Source organism: Drosophila yakuba, chromosome 2R (genome assembly GCF_016746365.2).
Source record: "Drosophila yakuba strain Tai18E2 chromosome 2R, Prin_Dyak_Tai18E2_2.1, whole genome shotgun sequence".
In the NCBI taxonomy this organism is placed as follows: Eukaryota; Metazoa; Arthropoda; class Insecta; order Diptera; family Drosophilidae; genus Drosophila; species Drosophila yakuba.
In genome coordinates this window covers 18,623,599-18,641,852 of record NC_052528.2, presented here as the reverse complement: position 1 = coordinate 18,641,852, position 18,254 = coordinate 18,623,599, and the positions used below count along the sequence as shown (strand labels likewise).

At 45.4% G+C, this 18,254-nt stretch overlaps 5 protein-coding genes across 6 annotated transcripts; 2 read left to right on the top strand and 3 right to left on the bottom strand.

The window, feature by feature from the left end:
* Positions 1–55: 55 nt before the first annotated feature.
* On the top strand, positions 56–4,108 carry LOC6531290 (cilia- and flagella-associated protein 57). Its single transcript, XM_002092058.3, has 5 exons — positions 56–426; positions 484–567; positions 636–1,561; positions 1,612–1,781; positions 1,843–4,108. The coding sequence occupies exons 1-5, from the start codon at positions 227–229 to the stop codon at positions 3,976–3,978; spliced, it is 3,516 nt and encodes a 1,171-aa protein (XP_002092094.1). The 5' UTR covers positions 56–226; the 3' UTR covers positions 3,979–4,108.
* Positions 4,015–4,998, bottom strand: LOC6531289 (charged multivesicular body protein 6-A). The gene is made up of 3 exons (XM_002092057.4): positions 4,836–4,998; positions 4,660–4,769; positions 4,015–4,597 (listed from the first exon to the last, which is right to left on the bottom strand). Exons 1-3 carry the CDS (start codon positions 4,908–4,910, stop codon positions 4,132–4,134), a joined length of 651 nt encoding a protein of 216 aa, XP_002092093.1. The 5' UTR covers positions 4,911–4,998; the 3' UTR covers positions 4,015–4,131.
* A 420-nt stretch (positions 4,999–5,418) lies between these two features.
* Positions 5,419–7,385, bottom strand: LOC6531283 (40S ribosomal protein S16). The gene is made up of 5 exons (XM_002092056.3): positions 7,278–7,385; positions 7,159–7,200; positions 6,800–6,931; positions 6,378–6,492; positions 5,419–5,665 (listed from the first exon to the last, which is right to left on the bottom strand). The coding sequence occupies exons 1-5, from the start codon at positions 7,287–7,289 to the stop codon at positions 5,520–5,522; spliced, it is 447 nt and encodes a 148-aa protein (XP_002092092.1). The 5' UTR covers positions 7,290–7,385; the 3' UTR covers positions 5,419–5,519.
* A 393-nt stretch (positions 7,386–7,778) lies between these two features.
* Positions 7,779–12,474, top strand: LOC6531282. Of its 2 annotated transcripts, XM_002092055.4 has the most exons (7): positions 7,779–8,185; positions 8,270–10,686; positions 10,752–11,128; positions 11,192–11,470; positions 11,603–11,918; positions 12,078–12,235; positions 12,301–12,474. In XM_002092055.4, exons 1-7 carry the CDS (start codon positions 7,888–7,890, stop codon positions 12,443–12,445), a joined length of 3,990 nt encoding a protein of 1,329 aa, XP_002092091.2. In that variant the 5' UTR covers positions 7,779–7,887; the 3' UTR covers positions 12,446–12,474. The 2 variants fall into 2 exon arrangements, with proteins under 2 accessions (XP_002092091.2, XP_015051228.1); XM_015195742.3 differs by having other exon boundaries at positions 11,192–11,918.
* A 685-nt stretch (positions 12,475–13,159) lies between these two features.
* On the bottom strand, positions 13,160–14,178 carry LOC6531281. The gene is made up of 2 exons (XM_002092054.3): positions 14,046–14,178; positions 13,160–13,610 (listed from the first exon to the last, which is right to left on the bottom strand). Exons 1-2 carry the CDS (start codon positions 14,055–14,057, stop codon positions 13,332–13,334), a joined length of 291 nt encoding a protein of 96 aa, XP_002092090.1. The 5' UTR covers positions 14,058–14,178; the 3' UTR covers positions 13,160–13,331.
* Positions 14,179–18,254: the final 4,076 nt, after the last annotated feature.

The window sequence follows — 18,254 nt, the reverse complement described above, 5'->3', positions numbered from 1 at the left end:
CCGCGGCTCCATTCAGTTTGGAATAGAAAAAGAGAGGCTGGTATTGTTAGGCGCTCGCTTTCACTTGCCATGGATGCCATGGAGTTAGCTGTCGCTGGCAGGACTGCCTAACGATTTGCCTCAGGTTGTTTGATCGAATTTTCAGTTCCTCCAATTTGTCTGTCTGCCAGCTAAAATTGGAATCCCGGTCCGCGTGCGTATATATTTTGTATAAAACTCGGTGAGAATGGATGAAGCCGGCAAGGATGATGTGAAGCGAACCTCCATGTCCAACAGCACGGTGACGATAAGGCCACGACTCATCTATGGCCTACGCTCGGATGTGATTGGCAACATCCACTTCAATCTGACCAAGGAGGTCATCTATCCGGTGGAGGGCGTCCTGGCATTCCACGACTACGTCCAAAACAAGCAGAGGTTTCTCAGGTGGGTACTCCACGTCTTATATTAAGGATTATTAGGATTATCTTTGTAATCCTGCAGGCTGCCGGAGGATACGCGACCCGAGGTGATATCCATAAGTTCCCACCGCAAACTGCTGGCGGTGGTGGAAAGGCACTCAAAAAAGTAAGAGCTTCATTTCAGATGATATATATTTCTTCGCTTGATTGGACCCTTTTTTGACTTTCTATTAGTGGTCGGTATATATCCATTTATGAGTTGGCCACCCTGAAGAAGAGACGCCACTTGGAGCTGCCGGCCAACCATCGCAATGCGGAGATCCAGCAGATGATCTTCACCAACGACTCCAGATCGGTGGCCCTGATCACCCGCCCGCCGGAGGAAACCCTCATAATGTTGGTGCTGGACAAAACCAGTACGGTGATCGAGGGCAGGGCGACGATACCAGGATCTCATGGTGGCGCCGAGTGCATCGCTGGCAATCCAAACGATTGCAGTTTTCTGGCGGTCGGTGGCGAACGCACCCTGTTGCTGATGAGTAAATCGGAGCGGGGTTTCAGTATCAGCAATAATCTGAAGGTGAAATATAGGGTCACCTCGATGGCCTTCCTATCGCTGGACCTTCTGATGGTGGGCACATCGGATGATCAGTTGATCCTGGTGGAGAACGGCGAGCAGAAATTGGCTCAAAAGGCAAGCGATGCGGACACCGTGGACTTGATGATCGATCAGGAGGTGTTCGATCGGGACAAGGAGTTGCAGGATCAGCGTTTCTTGCCCACACAGGCGGTCAGCCTGCCGGACAGGCGAGTCCTCTGCATGACCGCCTTTCCCAAGGGATTCGCCTACGTCATCTTCAATCGGGCCTTCGTCTTCGAGCGCGTTTCCAAGTTCAAGTTCGAGAGAAAAACCATCCTCACGGTGCCCACAAATCTGTATGCGGAGCATATGTACCAGATAAAAAATCTGGCCATCGATCACAAACAGGAAACGGTGATAGTGACCGCATCCCATTGCCAGATTTACGTGGGCATTCTCATAGTTCCCGAGACCCTGAAGACCAAGCAGCTGAAGTTCGAACCGCTGGGAGTGCTCATCCACACTGGAGAAATCATCGCCATGTCCGTGTGCGCCTGGAAACCCATCATCATGACTGCCTGTGCGTAGAACTTCCAGCATCTTGATCACATTTTAATTATTATCCTGCAGCCAGGGATCAGACCATCCGGATCTGGAACTATGAAACCGCCTTGGTGGAGCTGGTGCGCAAGTTCCAGGTGGATGTCAACATTGTGGAGCTCAGTTTGACGGGCCAGATGGCGGCTATTGGCTTCTCCGATCAGCTGCGTATCACCCAGATCTTCATGGACGATCTAAACGTAACTTGTTTACTTTTTCCACTTTATTTACTATTATTTATTTTACTATGTATTTCCTTAGATTGTCAAGACGTACAACTTTCCGCACTGCAACGCGGTGCGGTATTCCAATTTTGGCCACATGATGGCCGCCGCCTATGACAACAACATAGCCGTCACCTCAGTGTACAAGCTGGATGTGCTGATCAATCTGAAAGGACACAATGGCATTGTGCTATCCGTGGCGTGGTCGAGGACGGACAAGTTCCTGATCTCTGGCGGAGCAGAGGGTGCCATCTATCTGTGGGACATTGAAACGGGCACCCGCCTGCAGGAGATCGTCCAGAAGGGCACCGAATACGTGACCATCTCCTGCAGCACCAACGATCCAATGACGATCTTCGCGGGCACCAGTATCGGAACGATACGCGAGTTCCAGGACTCCACGCTGGTGAGGGAGATCACCATCCCGTCGCGGACCAAGGGATCTGTATCCGATATATGTCTGGCCAGATCGGACTTGATTATGTTTGTGGCTGATCATGAGGGCAACCTATTCAACATGCAACTGCCGTTCCTGGAGGCCGGCGGCGGAACCTTCACCAATTTCCGGTTCTTCGATGGACCGGTGAACAAGCTGCGCTTCTCCTACGATGGCACGCTGTTGTTTGCGATATCCAACAAGGGCACCCTGGCCATTTGGGCGATGGACAACATCGAGGGCAAGGTGCCCTACATGGATCAGGATCTGATGCGCAGCCAGGAGGTCCTTATACCGCGCAGCCAACTCAACGACAAAATCGAACAGATTGCCAGCCTGGAGTTGCGTTTGAAGCAGCAGGCGGAGGAGTTCCAGTACCAGTTGAGCCAGAACGAGATCTTTGATGGCCAGCAGCTGCAGGAGGTGCACAGGAGCTACTGCTCGGCGCTGGAGGAGCTGAAGGAGCTGAACAACGAGATCGAGGCGAGGCACACGGAGGAGATGAATCACATCACGTTCCAGATCAATTCCATACGGGAGGATCACCGCATTCAGCTGGACACGCTGGCCACTCAGTACTCGGAACGGATGCTGATAGAGTACCAGAAGTTCACCAATCTGCGCGAGAATATGCTGGAGCTGCGCGAGAGCTACGAGGACAAGCTGAAGAACTCCACGGGCACGCTGCAGGATACGGTGGAGGCCCTGGAGAACAACTACAAGCAGCAGCTGAACGAGCGCAAGGAGCTCATCCGCGACCTGATGAAGGAGATGCAGGACAAGAAGGCCGAGTTCATTGAGTACTGCCGCGAGGTGGAGCTAGAGAACGATCGCAACATGGTCTCCACGCAAACGGAGTACGAAAACAAGTTGACCACTGAGCGTAATGAAACCCAAATGTGGCGTGGTAAGGCGGGTGTCTTGCAGAAGAAGTTCGAGTCGCAGAGCCGAGAGATTGACAATCTGCTTGAGGAAGTTGAGATCCTGAAGGAGGAGCATCACAAGTCGCAGCGCAACATACAGAAACAGATGCGCAACATTGAGGATCTACAGAAGGACATTGCCGATCGCGACTACGCCATCAACGGCAAGGAAAAACGCATCCAGGACCTGCTGCACAAGAACCAGGAGCTGGACAAGTACAAGCAGGTGCTGGGCCACAAGATCGCCGAGCTCAAGGCGCAAATAGAGCCGCGCGAGTTTCAGATCAACGACAAGCGCAAGCACATCATCGAAATGGAGGCGGAGCTGGAGGGTCTCAACCAGAACAACGTGCAGCTGGAGCTGCAGTTGAAGGAGATGCGTGACAAGTACCTCAGTAACGTGGCCGAACTTCGGACGGAGCGACATCGGGCGAAGGCTTCCCGGGAGTGTCTGCACGCCATCTGCTCGGACATTTACTATGTGGCCGGGGAGATCAACTCGGCCGAGGGTCTCAAGAAGGCGGTGAAGGAGCTGTTCCGCAAGCACGCCTCCGACGATGAGCTCAAGCGATTCGTCACGCTGGACGCGGAGGTCAGGGACGAGTTTATGCGGCAGCGTAAGCAGATCGAGAATGTCTTGGATAGATACAAGTCGGTGGCCGAGGACAAGTCCGTGCAGAAGAAGTACGACAAGCTGTTCAAGGAGAACGTGATCCTGATTGAGGAGATCGAGAAGCTGAACGAGACCAACAAAATGCTGCGCAGCAAGGTCAAGGAGGACCTGCGTCGATCAACAAAGACAATCCACAAGTAGACAGGAGGACAGGAGGACAGGAGGACTGTCTATGTGTTCTGTAGTCAAGCATAATCTATTAAAATATGTATTTCACATTGGACTTATCGAGAAATTTAGTTGAACGACAATATATACATACAAAATGGCATTGGTTTCGTTTTACTTTAGGTTCTATGCCTCCACCAGGACTTTCTTCGGTTTGCTGCTGGTTGCTTTGGTCTTTTCCGGCTCCTCGATGGCCTCGCTCTCGGCGGGAATCGGCAGATCTTCGGTGGGCACCTCTGGCAGCTGGACACCCTTCTGTTGCTCTTCCTCCGCCTCCAGGGCATCCAGTTCGGCCAGGACGTCCTCCTCGTCCTGCGTGGTCAGCACATCCGTCAGTATGGCGTCTATTTCCTGCTGCTTTTCGATGCCTTCGCGTGTTTCGTCCATGATTCGCTCCACTTCGTCGATGTCCAGCATTTCGTGCACCTTCTTCAGCGCAGCATTGCCCGCCTTGAGGCCGTCCAGCACCTTCATCTCCACCTGGGCAAACTCAATATCCGCGGCCAACTTCTCCAGGTTCTCCAGCTGCTTGTCGGCATTGGTCAGCAGACTTTCCTGGTACTTCTTCTTGCGCAGCAGCAGTTTGGCCCGGCTAAAATGAAAGCAATCGGTTTAAATAACCCCATACATGGATGCAGTGGGTATGACACATACTCCTTGCGACCCTGCTGTAGGCACTTCCTGGCCAGGAGGCGATCATTCTCCAATTGCGTCTCGATTCGTTTTTGGTACTGCTTCAGCCGATCCCTTTGTTGCTTCAATTGCTGCAAAAGGGAAAATGGTAAATGATTTGTCCGGACTTCTGGGCGACCCAGTGACCACCAACTCACCAGCACCGCCTTGTCCTGGTCGGTGATCCGACTAGGAGCCGTCTTTTTGCTGGTTTTTCCAAACAAAGCTCCCATGACTAACTACGTGGCAGTGCAGACAATTTAGCTACTTTGTAGCTAGGGCGTGAAAAATTGTGGAAACTGGAATCACACTTCACACTACAATAGAAATGCACGTACAAAAGGATGTATAAACATAAAATGCTTATATGAACAAAAAAACTTTCAATATCCAAGCTTTTCACGGAAGCATTGGTAAAAATTATTCTCTAAATTAGCTATATATTAACATTTCCAAAAACAAACATTGGCTGCCTTGCAGAGTGCCCGTTGTCGGAGTTCTGCAAAAAGTGCGCGCTCAATTAAATACCAAGAAATCATACCATACATATACCGCACATTGGTTTTTAGCAGAGACACAAACCTTGCGGAATTTTCAAAACTATTTTGTAATATTACACTTTCAATCAGATAAGTTACTTCCATATCTTCCGATTTGAAATCCATATAACTTAAACCACAGAATGTTTTGAATCACCCGACTGGCGGATTAGATACCCACTTACACAACAAAAGCCACTCGTTTGTACAGTTAATTATTCCGTTTTATTCGCACTTGCGTGCAAACCATTTTCAAGTTGTAAAAAATAGCTCTAATCCAAATTGAAAACCAGACAGAGTAGTTTAACGGTACGACTTCTGGTAGCGAGCACGGGCACCTGGACCACCGAACTTCTTGGGCTCGCAGCGACGCGGATCGCCGACCAGCAGGGTTCTGTCGTACTGCACCAGAATGTCCTTGATCTCCTTCTTGGAGGCCTCATCGACGTCTGCAAGAGAGAATGTTCAAAGAATTAGCAATATAGCATAGAACGTAACTAAACCTAAACAAAGTTTGGCTGCAAGTGTCGATGAAGCCTCAAATAGCAATGGTCAAATCTGCCAAAACTCTCTTTGATTGCGACATGCACTTAATCTCCCTTGCTCGAGTCTTTTCCTGGAAACGGCTATAGGTTCCAGCAAAAATCTGGGAGAAGGTGCTGGATATTCTCGTATAAAATCGTATAAATGTGCCTGAAGCATCACCCACTTTGCACAACAAAATTACAAATTGGTTGGTATATGCTCATAAATTCATCTGCCTTTCAATAATGATTCGAAGGAAAAGGAATAACAATTCCAACAAAAATCTGGAAAAAGGGGACTACATTTCCTAGTAGTGTTCCTGAAGCATCACCCAATTTGCACAATAATCGTGCAACTTGGTTGGTATATGCTCATAATAAAGTTCCATCTGCCTTTCAATAATGATTCGGAGGAAAAGGGATAACAATTCCAACAAAAATCTGGAAAAAGGGTCTTATTTTCCTAGTGTTTCTGAAGCATCACCCAATCAACACATCTATCGTGTAGCTTGGTTGGTATATGCTCATAATTTAATCTGCCTTTCAATAATGATTCGAAGGAAAAGGGATAATAATTCCAACAAAAATCTGGAAAAAGGAGCTGCGCTTCTGAGTTCTGATTCCGAGCTGTACTTACATTTCTGGTAGAAGGCAACGAGAGCCTTGGAGATGGCCTGGCGGATGGCGTAGATCTGGGCTACATGACCACCACCGCTGACGCGCACGCGGATGTCCACGCCGGCGAATTTCTCCTGCAAGAAACAGATTTATGTCCGTGTTAATTCAGGTTCACAAATGGTGCATTCACATTGTTGTTCAGTTCGATCAGAATTGAATATTAATCTCATTTGGCTTCGAATTCGGGATAAAGGTTATCATCATATTAGAGCTACAAGCCAGGCTTCCGTTTCAACAGTGGATGTGATTTAAGTTAACATATTTAAATGTATATTTATCTCATTTGCCCAATATTTTTCTGGGCAACAAAACACATTGCTGTACCAGCATTTTGAAAGCGGAAACCTTGGCTTTCTGGGCTGCTCCTGCGGCGGTACTCACCTTGCCGAGCAACAGAAGGGGCTCCTGCAGTTTGTATTGCAGGACCTTGGGTTCAATCTGCTCCAGGGGACGACCGTTCACCTTCAGGAGGCCGTTGCCACGCTTGCAGTAAGCGACGGCGGTGGCGGTTTTCTGCAATAATAAAGATCACCGGTTATCACTTAACGATCCATACTGAAGCCAGCTAAAAATCCAATTTCCTGGCTAAAATCCTCGCGCACACGCACACAAACATAACCTCTGCGATGATGAGGCGGCGACAGCAGCGATTTTTTGCCGCCGCCGTTTGACGCGAGTTTTTCGCCTGCACGTGTCGCACGATTATTTTAGTGGATTTCGGCTGGTTAATTCACACACACCTTGCGTCCGAAGACCTGGACAGCCTGCACGGGTTCTCTACGCTGCAAAATACAAATATTCGCAACATTTTAGGTATTAGTTAGAGACGAATTCGATGTTTTTTCACAGGCACAAATACCTTCTGCTGCATTTTGCTCCGCGAGTTGGGTAGGAAAAGAGCGGAAGTCGCGTTGACAGTTAGGGTGACCGCATTTCGGCTTTCGCGCAGCTGTCAGTGGGAAAATACCAGAAAGCGACACCTGCCGGGCAGTGTTACAAAACGAAGTGCTATCGGATAAGTCAGTTAAGATTTTGAGTGATTTTATCCGTTTATTATTCACCTATATGGTGATGAGTTATACAAAGAATAAAAATAAATGTTATAAAATGTTAAATTCTAATAGGTAGCTCACGAATTTCTATAGCTATATCAGCAAGCGTTTACTTAAACTCCAAACAATATAAAGAAAAAAAAGTAATGAACTTAAGCAACAAATTAGGTTTTCGGGACATTGAGAGCTCAGAGCTGTGTAAATTTGTAATAAGTAATTTATGTAAGGAATGCGAATACATTTTCACTATCTAAACTACAAAATACCGAGATTTGGTATTTTTTTTTAAACAATCGCACTCTATCGATAGACTACCATCTCTATCATAAAGACAATGAAAAATAGATTAATTTGGGTGCATCTGTGTCAGTAAATATCCAAAAAAGTGCTCAAAGTGCCTAATTCCGCGAGCCAAAAATGGTTGTTTGCACAGCCACAATGCCCCCGGAAACACGGCAAGTACCCGCGATGAAGAAAGAGCACTCGGAACTGCTGGAAAACCCTGCAAACTCTGAACCATCTGACCCTGGCGATAAAGGAGAGGTAATCGTCGACGAGGATCGTGAAGAGGGCGAGATTGTAGATGATTTGGAGCTGATCATTTCGTCCGAGGATGAGGAGTTCAAGTTGCGTGCTCGGATACAACAGCTGGAGGAGAACAACAAGGATGTGGAGCGCATGGACATGCTATCCGCCAATTTGGCACATCAATACAGTAAGCAACACGTTGGGTTCTACGCATTTAGATAAAGTGGGTTCCCTTTTGGGTTGGTTGAACTTATGCACATTGTCATTGCAGATTACCAAAAGCCTGGACTGCGCTTGCCGTCGCAGCAACAAAAGTCGCCCGTTTACATACTGTCGGATGTGTCGAGCCAGTCCGACGATGAGTTCGAGGCCCAGCGAAAGTATCGCAAGCACAAGGTGCGCCGTCTGGAGCTGGGAAAAAGGCACAATCCTGCGTTGTCCAGTGACTATCGGCGGAATCCCTTTGTCAGGCGCCACAAGCACACCTCACCACCTCCTCCGGTCACCACACAGCGCCGGCGGCAAGACTATCACCATCATCCGCCGCCCAATCACCACCAGCGTCGCCACCAGCAACACCACGAGCTTGAAGATTCCCTGGACAGCGACGGCGAGCTGGGCGAATACGACATAAACGGGGACAACGAAGACGACGAGATAGACCTGCACAGACTTAGACTGAGCCGGAATAAGTTGCGCGTAGCCTTGGCACGGGAGGAGCGAGAGGAATTTGTAAGTCACTACAAAAACAGCCTGAGGGAGCGGCTACAATACCGCGTGCCCAAGTCGCCCAGCCCAAAGCAGGAGGTGCCGCAAAGCGAAGATCCTGCCGAGCTTAAACTTCGACTTATAGCCCTTAAATCTGCCATATTAAAAAAGCATTTAGCGCGAAAGAAGCGAGATGCAGAGCGGGCTTACTCACCCACTGATATGATCAATCGCGTGCATCCCGCCATTTCCAATGACGACGACATCGATGACTTTATGGAGATCAGTCCAGCCGCTTCGCCAGATCGAGTACAAAGTCCGCCGAGATACCCAATAGATTATGCCGTGGACACAAAGCCTGTGGACATGGAACTAGCCGAAACGGACAGCGATGATCAGCAAAAAGAAGTTTGGAATTCGTGGTCAAACAACTGGAACTCCATTGATAACGCAGGCGGCAGTTGGCGTTGCTTCTTGCCCAACAACTTGCCACCCGTTTCGGTGCCCATTGTGATAGACGAAGACGATGAGGTAGATATAAATACGGATGATCGAACAAGAAGAGAGAATATGGTTTACGATGACGACGAAGTACCACCGCCACCGCCGCCCTTTCACATTCCACAAATGCATCTGGAGGACGAGGATGCCCGGGATGCCATGCACCTAGTCGACCAGCATTCCAATCATAGTTATAACTCGGAGTTGCAGACCGTTTCCATGGAAAACTCGCAGACGATTATGAAGACATTTGACCAATCCCAGGCGAATTCGAGTGACGATGAGGCTGGAGCCTTGCGAGCTATTTTGCTATCCAATTTACGGGCAAATAGACCTCCACCACCACCTCCAAGAACTCCACATCCTGTTGATTGTGATCCTAATTCTGCTCCGGCTCCGGTCCACGTTCCGGAACCTATTGCAGTCCCTGTGCTCTCTCATGTACCTGCTCCTGTTCCCGATTCAGTGCCTTCTCTTGTACCTGGTCCCGTGGCTCAACTTAAGGACGAATCAACGCAAGACAATGATTCAGATGATCCAGAGGAGCTGCGTTTATTGCTCCTTTCCAGCATAGCAAGCAAAAAACGGACCAATGACCCAAAATCGAAGTCTGGTTTAAGCCCAGAGATACTCAAGAATGCTGTGAAACGCTTCCAGCCATCGGAATTGCCCATAAAAGATGAACAGTCTCAGGACCAACAGTCAGCTCTAGTAGAGAATAATGTACTGGAAGCAGGAAAGGAAATAATAAATGAAGTTGTTGCTGAGCCGATTGCCTTGGAAACTGCGCCCATTAACGAGGAGTCTTTAGAGCTGCCACAGCCAGTGGCCAAGCTTAAAGTCCAGGAACGGAAGCAAACGTCACCGTCCACAAAAATCATAAAAATTGTAAAGCCCAACAAGGTGATAAACAAAAAGACAACCACCAAACGGAAATTGCTCGGAAATGAAGGTTCCGGGCTGAGCATAAAGCGGCCAACAGCCTTAATGATTAAGGAGCCCAGCGCTCCACTGCGTGGTCAGGAAGTGATCGCATCCAGCACTCGCCTAATCACCACCGTAGATCCAGCCAGCATCAAAGTAAATAAGCTAATCATTAGCTTAGCAGAGGAGTCGGCCGCCAGTGATGATGACCTGGAGCTGAGTTCGTGCTTCGCTTATACAAACGCAGACATTGCCAGCCCCTTGAGTTTGGCAATGGGTAGCTTAAGTGGCTCCACTACCAGATCAAATACTCCCATATCCGAGATTGCCGAAACGGCTCCCAATGCCAATAACAATCTCAGACGAACTGTGATCAATGAATACTTTGAGAAGAAGATCGACGATTTTCTGAAGCAAGCTAGATCCAAAGCTCCCACAACTAACTCACCAGAGGCAGCAACAGAAAAGAGTTCTGAGAAACCCCAGGTTGAGGAAAAACCTCCAGCAATTGCTACTTCTTCCAAGATTCAGACGCCACCCAAGACGACGCCGGTGGTGCGTTTACCAATTATTCGTATAAAAGCATTTTTATATTTAATATAATTTTATGTATTTCTCAGGCTGTTCGCCATTTGCCAGTGGCATCGCAGAAGGAATACCTCCGTTTGGTCGAGCGCATGCAAATGCTGGAGCAAAAGAAGGTGCGGGCAGCCAAGGCAGCTGCTCCTGTGGCCAAAAGTAAAGAACCTACGGTTGATAAGCCATCGTCGCAGAGCAAATCAGGGCCAAACACGGCGAATATTGTAAAGAACCCAGCCAAGGAAGTCCTAGCCAGTACAACGTCTTCCACCATGACCAAGGCTAAAGCTACCTCAGCAGTTCAGAAACCTCAAGTCAAAGCTGCCGACTTAAAATCACCAAAAACAAAAGCTAAGCAAAATCAGATGTCCAAGGAGAGTCGTTTGAAGGCATTTGAAAATTCGTTTGTCAAGATTGGGTAGTTATATTAGAGTAAATAGAACTTATAGTTACTATTCTCTGATTATGATTACATTTTCAGGGGAAGCATGCTAGTCAATCTGGACAAATCGCTGCAAATGGTGGAAGAAGCCAAGAAGTCAAAGGCAATACGTCTGCGCTGCTCACATCGTCTCAAGGAACTTTATGCCGAAATGCAGACCGTGAGGCAGGCGGTAAAACAGGAGGAACTTAAGCTAGCGAGGATTCAGTCCGAGATTCAGGCCAGCCATGAGATCATCATATCACTGAAGCAGAAACGACATAAACTCCATGCGGCGGCTATGGACTTGGGCCGTGGATTAAGGGGCGATGACTACAGGTACTACCATCATCAACCACAACAGCAACCAGAACGGCGTGGGAAATCTGGAACAAAACGATTACAGAAACCAAATCAACGACTAGAGAATGGGAGGAGCTCTATGCTACTAACAATTTGCTATTCTTACAGGTTAATCGACGAGGAAAAGGCTGCCATCACCACCAAATCAACACAACTCACCAAGGAGATACGCCTGTATAATTCTATTGTAAACTACGCTGACCTTAAGAAACTGACTGATGCGGAGATTAGTGAAGCAAACACTGTGATGCACAAGGAATCCAAAATTGTTCAACAGGAGGAGTCAAGGGAAAATGTTGAGTCGAATTCTCAGGAAACGGCAGCTTTACAGCCTTTTGCGGATCCTCAGATTAAAAAACAAAGTCAAGCGGAGACAGAGCCTGCGATTGGAAAAGAACCTGAAACGGAGACTGACCCTCCAGATGTGCGTGGATTTCGATTTGTACAAATTGCTTCAAAATCTATAGCTAAGAACCTCATTCAAGGCGACTTTCCGCTGTTATTCTTCAGTGTATTATCACACTGTTATTTCTAACTTTTTGCCACAAGCCCGCATTAACAATACGGTTGAGTTTATTTCCAGGATCAGGCGCAGGAAAGAATTGTAGAAGTTGCCGTAAAAACTACCGCACCCTACACGGTTAGCATAATGCGGGAACTGCGCGAGGAGAAGTCCGACGAGCATCGTGGGGACAACTATCTAAGTGCCTATCAAACACCCATGTGCAGGAACTACAATAGGTGTGTATTATGAGAGTAAGCGGTCGCTTGGCGAAATGTATTTGCTTTGTATTCTCTTTTGTAAGCCAACTCGATGTCCACGCCACAATCTGCCCGTTTGATCTGATGGGTCGCTGTGAGGATGCGGACTGCTCCTACCTGCATTTAGCCCGCCCCGACTCCCAAAATGAGCTGCCAAAGACAAACCCTCTCTCTATATCTTACAAATAACAAACTCACTAAAACACTAAAAGCAAAAATAACCCGAAAAAAACTATGTAAAAGCGTGCTTGAATTCTGGTAAGTTGGACTCTTCACGCGACTTAATATTTAAATGTTGCTTTCAGTCAACGTTAAAAAGAAAGAAACCCACAAATCACATGCCAAGCAGACGAAGAGAAGCATCCGCCGGCGCAGCGAGTGCTTAACCATAAAAACCGAAAAAATAGCAATGAAAAAACAATCGTTACTAGGTTGTACCTTGTTTGTTAAATACATTTATATATATCGTATATCGTGTAGTGCAAGTTCCACGTCTCCGTCGCTCGATGACGAGTTTTCGGGCTAAAGTTTGAACGGATGTGCATCCTTAGTTTCGCTTATAGTTTTTTACCTTTTTATTTTAACCATTTTTGAACAATGTCGCCATAAATGAATGCTCGCTCGAAGGCAACGATTATATAGACATAAATAGTTGATTTCAATGCGCGATGATTATAATTTATAAATGCGTTTGCCAATTACAAACATTTTCATATCGCAGAAAATACCAAATTTATTTTTTTTTTATTTCAAAATCACTTTTTGATATCCAATTAAAGAAGTTTAATTATTATAAAGTTTTCTAAAAATGCAAAAAATGAATTTACAAAACAAATTCGGCAAAAAAAAAAAAAAAATGAAGAGCAATAAATAAAAGAAGCGTACAAAATGAAATGAGGAGTCTTTCAGTGTGGGAAAGGGTAAAGACCGCAAATACGCTAATTTAGCCTTGTTTATTCCTAAATATAATTTAAATAAATACAGTGGGTTTATCACAGCCAATCCATGCAGGAGCGCGAGCCAATTTACACAGTTCACACATTTTCCATCGCCTCCTGGAACCCGCATCCCGGTTCTACTCGTTGCCGAAGTACACGTACTCCCGGCACCAGTCCTTGATGCCATCCTCGTTGCCACAGCACATGGGATAGACGAACTCCGACTTAGTCACCTTGGCGCACCGCATGCACAGCTCCATCGTGGTGGAGTCCTTCTCGCACTGTTGCACCTTCAGCACCGTCTCCACCGACAGATTGCCGTGGTATTCGCTGGGATCCACGTTGACCTCGCCCGCGGAGGGTCGGGCATCGGCACTGAGTACGAGTAGAGTCATCATCAATATGTTGCTGAACATCTGTAATCAGTCCAAAGTTGAACAATTCGTTAATTGAATTTTCGGCTGTGACACAATTGAGTGGCGAGGAGCATTAGAGGCGCTTCAATCTGGTTCTGAGCCAGATAAATCAAATCAGATCTGAGCCAGAATGAACGAGTTTATTGGAGTTTAAACTGTGATCCTCTTGCAACAAAATGTGCGTCTATGTCTGCTGGCCAAAGTGGCATAAACATATTTAATTCATTTGCAAAATCTCGTTCACTTCCTTTAGATTAGTTTTATTTATTGGTTCAATTCACTTGAAGTGTTTTTCATTCTCAAGTGTAATTGCTTTATTTGCAAAGTACATTTCGATGACTGATTAGCACTTAACATTATCTTCGGGAGTTTTACTAGACTTTGGAATCGAACAATCGAATTCTCAGGGACAGATGCTCAATTTTTGGTGCTTACTTTCTTAGCCATTTCTTTCTTAGTTGCTAAACTAACACTTTATCCGCACCACGGCCAATTCGCCAATTTGCCAAGTACCCGACGTGATATTTCCTTCGAACGATCTGATCGCAACTGGAAGCCAGCGGAGCTCGAGCATTACTTTTTATACTTGGCCCACGCTTGCTGAACAGATCGTGCCGAGATCGTCCAGCATTCGTGACACATAATTCCTGATAGCTGATAGCCCAACGGCCAGTATCAGGTAATACTCGCACTAACTATCTCGATCTCGGCGAACGTGCCATTTCGATGGCAAGGAGTTGGCATTTCCCCCAAAATTTACAATCGCACATTCTTGTGGCATAGCAAAATCAGTAGGCAGCCACTTCACGCACGAGTGTGCCACGATGTTTGAGTCGGTGCGTGAATTTGGCAGCGATTAGGACGCGACACTATCTTCTGTCCAGTGGGATGATGCATGAATGTATGGGGATTCTGGCGCGTGAATAAATTATTTGTGACCAATATATGGCTGTCTTGAAGAAATACTATTTTACGCTGCGAGTTTGCTTCTTGGTAGTTGTGATTGCTTGCTTATTACTCATACGCACCGTTGCCATTCTTAAATATTTCAAACAGGATGTATAGACCGAAAATGACTTTTTGCAGTTTTTCATTTATATATTGAATATGTTTTTTGATTTCCCTAAGCTAATAACCTATTTTAATCAGTTTTATTAATAATACGCACCTTTTGAACCCATTGCTTTGTAATCGAACTCAACGCATTTCATTCCTATGACGATCGCACTAATAGATGCATGTGTGACCGCATAGTGCACATTAATGTTGCGTATACACACAGTCAATTAGTGAAACATCATGTTGCTGATAAGGGGATTTCATGGGCGCCCGCCCAACTGATTAAAGCTGATCACTGTGATCCCAATCGCGCAATGCAATTATATTTCATTTTACTGTGCAATGTCTCGGCCAGTGTTTACTTCCGGCAATAAAGCGGGTCTCGGAAAGCAAAATCTTGGAGGTTGTTTCATCACACTTGTTCATACGCATTGCCGGATGACCTCACCCACTATCTACAGAGCCCTTTTTTCAGAACTACATACATATGTACATATGTATGTAGGTATGCAGTTACCCATGTGATTAAGTGCATTCATTCACTCTGCGCAAAACTAATAAGCGTTTCGCCGCCAACTGAAATTGCATTTCGAATTCTCGGAATTGACAGCGGTTATTCCCCGAAATATGTAAAGGCGTACACTTTTAATTAGTTTATTTTTCCACATTGTAAGTGCGAGCATTTTGCTGCCGAAGGTCATGGATGGTAAAAAATTATACATTGCTTGAAAGGGGGGCTTTTAATTAGGGCTGGTGTTTTTAAAAAACAAATAAATAATAACGTACGTGTGTAAGGCGGAATGCATTGGGGTTTTCGGAAAGGCCCGTCAGTTCAATAAGTGGCACCCTTTAAGGCAACCCTGATCCTAACTGATAACCCAATTTCCTCAATTAATCCGCACTGTAATCCATTCACAACCAACCAAGTAATGTAAGTAAGCCAGTGAAGGGGAATTTAGAAACGAGCAAGTTGTATTTGGATTACAAGGGTAAATTCAGAAACTATGTATCTCGATGTGGAAAATGATTAACCTTAGAGCGGGGAAAAGTTGCTCGGCTGGAAGGCGATTAACCGATTGATGGGTCCATCTTGATTTGTATATATTTGAAGACCTAGTTTGAAGTACATATACCAAGCAAACAAACAATGCAGCGCTGATTAGGCTAATCACATCATCGCAATCGTAATAGATTCAACTACTCCAACCAAAGCGATTTCTCATATATTTTTGTAGCAAATTAAACCTTTGCTTAATGCAAATTGTTGGAGTATTGAACAGATATTTGAATATCCAGGGCAATGTCATTGAATGCGCCAATATAGAAGCGATCATAAACGATGATTCCTGCGCTCGACAATGAACCTTGGAGCGAAAGATTAACGCAATCAGACGAAATTCCTGTTGATTTCTTTCGTTTGGTTTTGACTTAATTAGTCCAATCCAACAATCGAATCGAGTGGACAGGGAAACGATCCCTCTACAAGTACATACATAGTATTTCGCCAGACAAATGATTTCGGTAATCAGATCGACACGGATCTGGGTACTTAAAGCATGACAATTACCGAGCGAATTTTTTGAAGAAATCATGCCAATTATTTGACTACTGGTGAATGGTTATAGAATGGTAGGTAGGCCCTGTTGCCAAGTGGATCTCGCATGCACACGGAAATTGACACTTCTGTATGTATATATTTATAGTGCGAGGGTAAAATGCAGATTGGCGATTGCCGATCGCCAGCTATAAATACGAATCAGAATGTTTACAATACGGTGGCCGAGACTGGCTGCTTATCAGAGGGAGGTCACCCACCGCCATTGTTTGTTTGTCTCCGGCTCGGTCCTAGATGACTAATGTCATCAGCCGAATTACTTGGCCCCCACCTTGGCCCGACCCCATAAATAATGCCCAACTTTCCACCCACACTGTCTGCGAATGACTTCGGCATGTCCAAAGTCCATTGCCACAATCTCGATGGCGTTTTATGATCCATGTGGCATGCGGCCGAAGTGTGCCGTCGATCGCAGGATATAAATCGAGTGATTAAACATTGATTATCGGTCACGAACGAGACGGTCAAGTTTATGGCTTTACTTTCGATTTTCCCTGCAATATCTTTCGATTTCACACTGGCACGAAATCCTAGATTCGCACGACTAATTTTTGGCAAGGGATCTAAAAGATATCTCATCATATATCAATTTAGATATTAATAAATTATAACTTCATATTCTATACATGTGCACATATGTATATGTATCTATGTATATACAAAATTTTTCAAACTATACGTTATTATACATATGTTTTAATTTTAGTAAGATTTTTGAACTTCTTTTCAAATGATTGCTGCTACTATTAATGTTATATATTTTTCCTTTTCTTCGTTGGGTTTTATTTTATTTCTACATTTTCTGTACCTTACAAACGTCAATTTTACATGTCACTTTACACAAAAGCTTGTCAGCCTGAAATATCTGTTTGGTTTTGAAATGAAATAAATTGTTTTTAAGCTTTCGTGTCAAGTCGAAGTAAATAACTAAGTATAAAAATATTCAAAAGGTAAAGAAGAAAAATATAATTAAAAATTGTTTAAAAATATCTTAAAAAAATTAAATACATTTCAACCTTAGCAAGCTTTACGTATCCCTTAAATAGTCCATATTCCTTTCATTTAAAGATTATATAAGTTTATTTCAGCACATGTTTTCGCATTTTAAAGTGTTAAACATTATTATATTTGTACTCCAAGGATGTGACACAATTGGTGCATATTTAAGCTGCACAGACATAATCCAACTTGAATGGCCAAATGCAGCTAAATAAACTGTTTATCCACTGATTACCCGAATGTTTGCCTGACAACTAATTAAATTGGCTGCCGGAATGCAGTCGACATTTTGCCATTTTGGCATTGCGAACGCGCTATGGCGGACATCCCGGGAGACGCCAGATTTGCATAGTTTATGCCATGAAGTTGTACAAATGCCATTCCGATGCCCAGCCCAGCCAGGCCCCATTTACCCCACATTTACCGCCCATTTTCCCCCCATTCAATCATTGTCCGTTGTCAATTGCCAATGGCCATTGCAGTGATATTGATTTTCTGTACCGAAACCCCTGTTGGGAACGCATTACGAGTGCACAACTATTTATTGCATAGTACGCTATAGCCAAGGTCAGTTCTAGACCCAACCAACCAAACAACCCCATTATTGGGGGATTTGGGGGAAACGTGACCCGGCTCCATTCAGTGTCACCTGGTTCACCCCTGTCACCTTTAGTCACCCCAGTCACCTTAGACACCTGACCCACAATACCTACCCCAAACATAATAATGGGGGTAAATATCACGAAGCTGGTGGTGCTGACTTATGCAAGTCACTTTACATTTGGGAGCTGATGTCTTTCCCATCGAATTTCTCAGTGGTTCCTAAGTCGCACAAACTATGTACATATCTAATCTTGTTTGTTTGTATTCGGGATCATCAGGATAACTGGGATGTACTCTGTTATTAGCCTTTTTTATTCATCTTAGTAAAGCCCAGCTAAAACTTTGATTTATTTAAGTATATCGAAAGC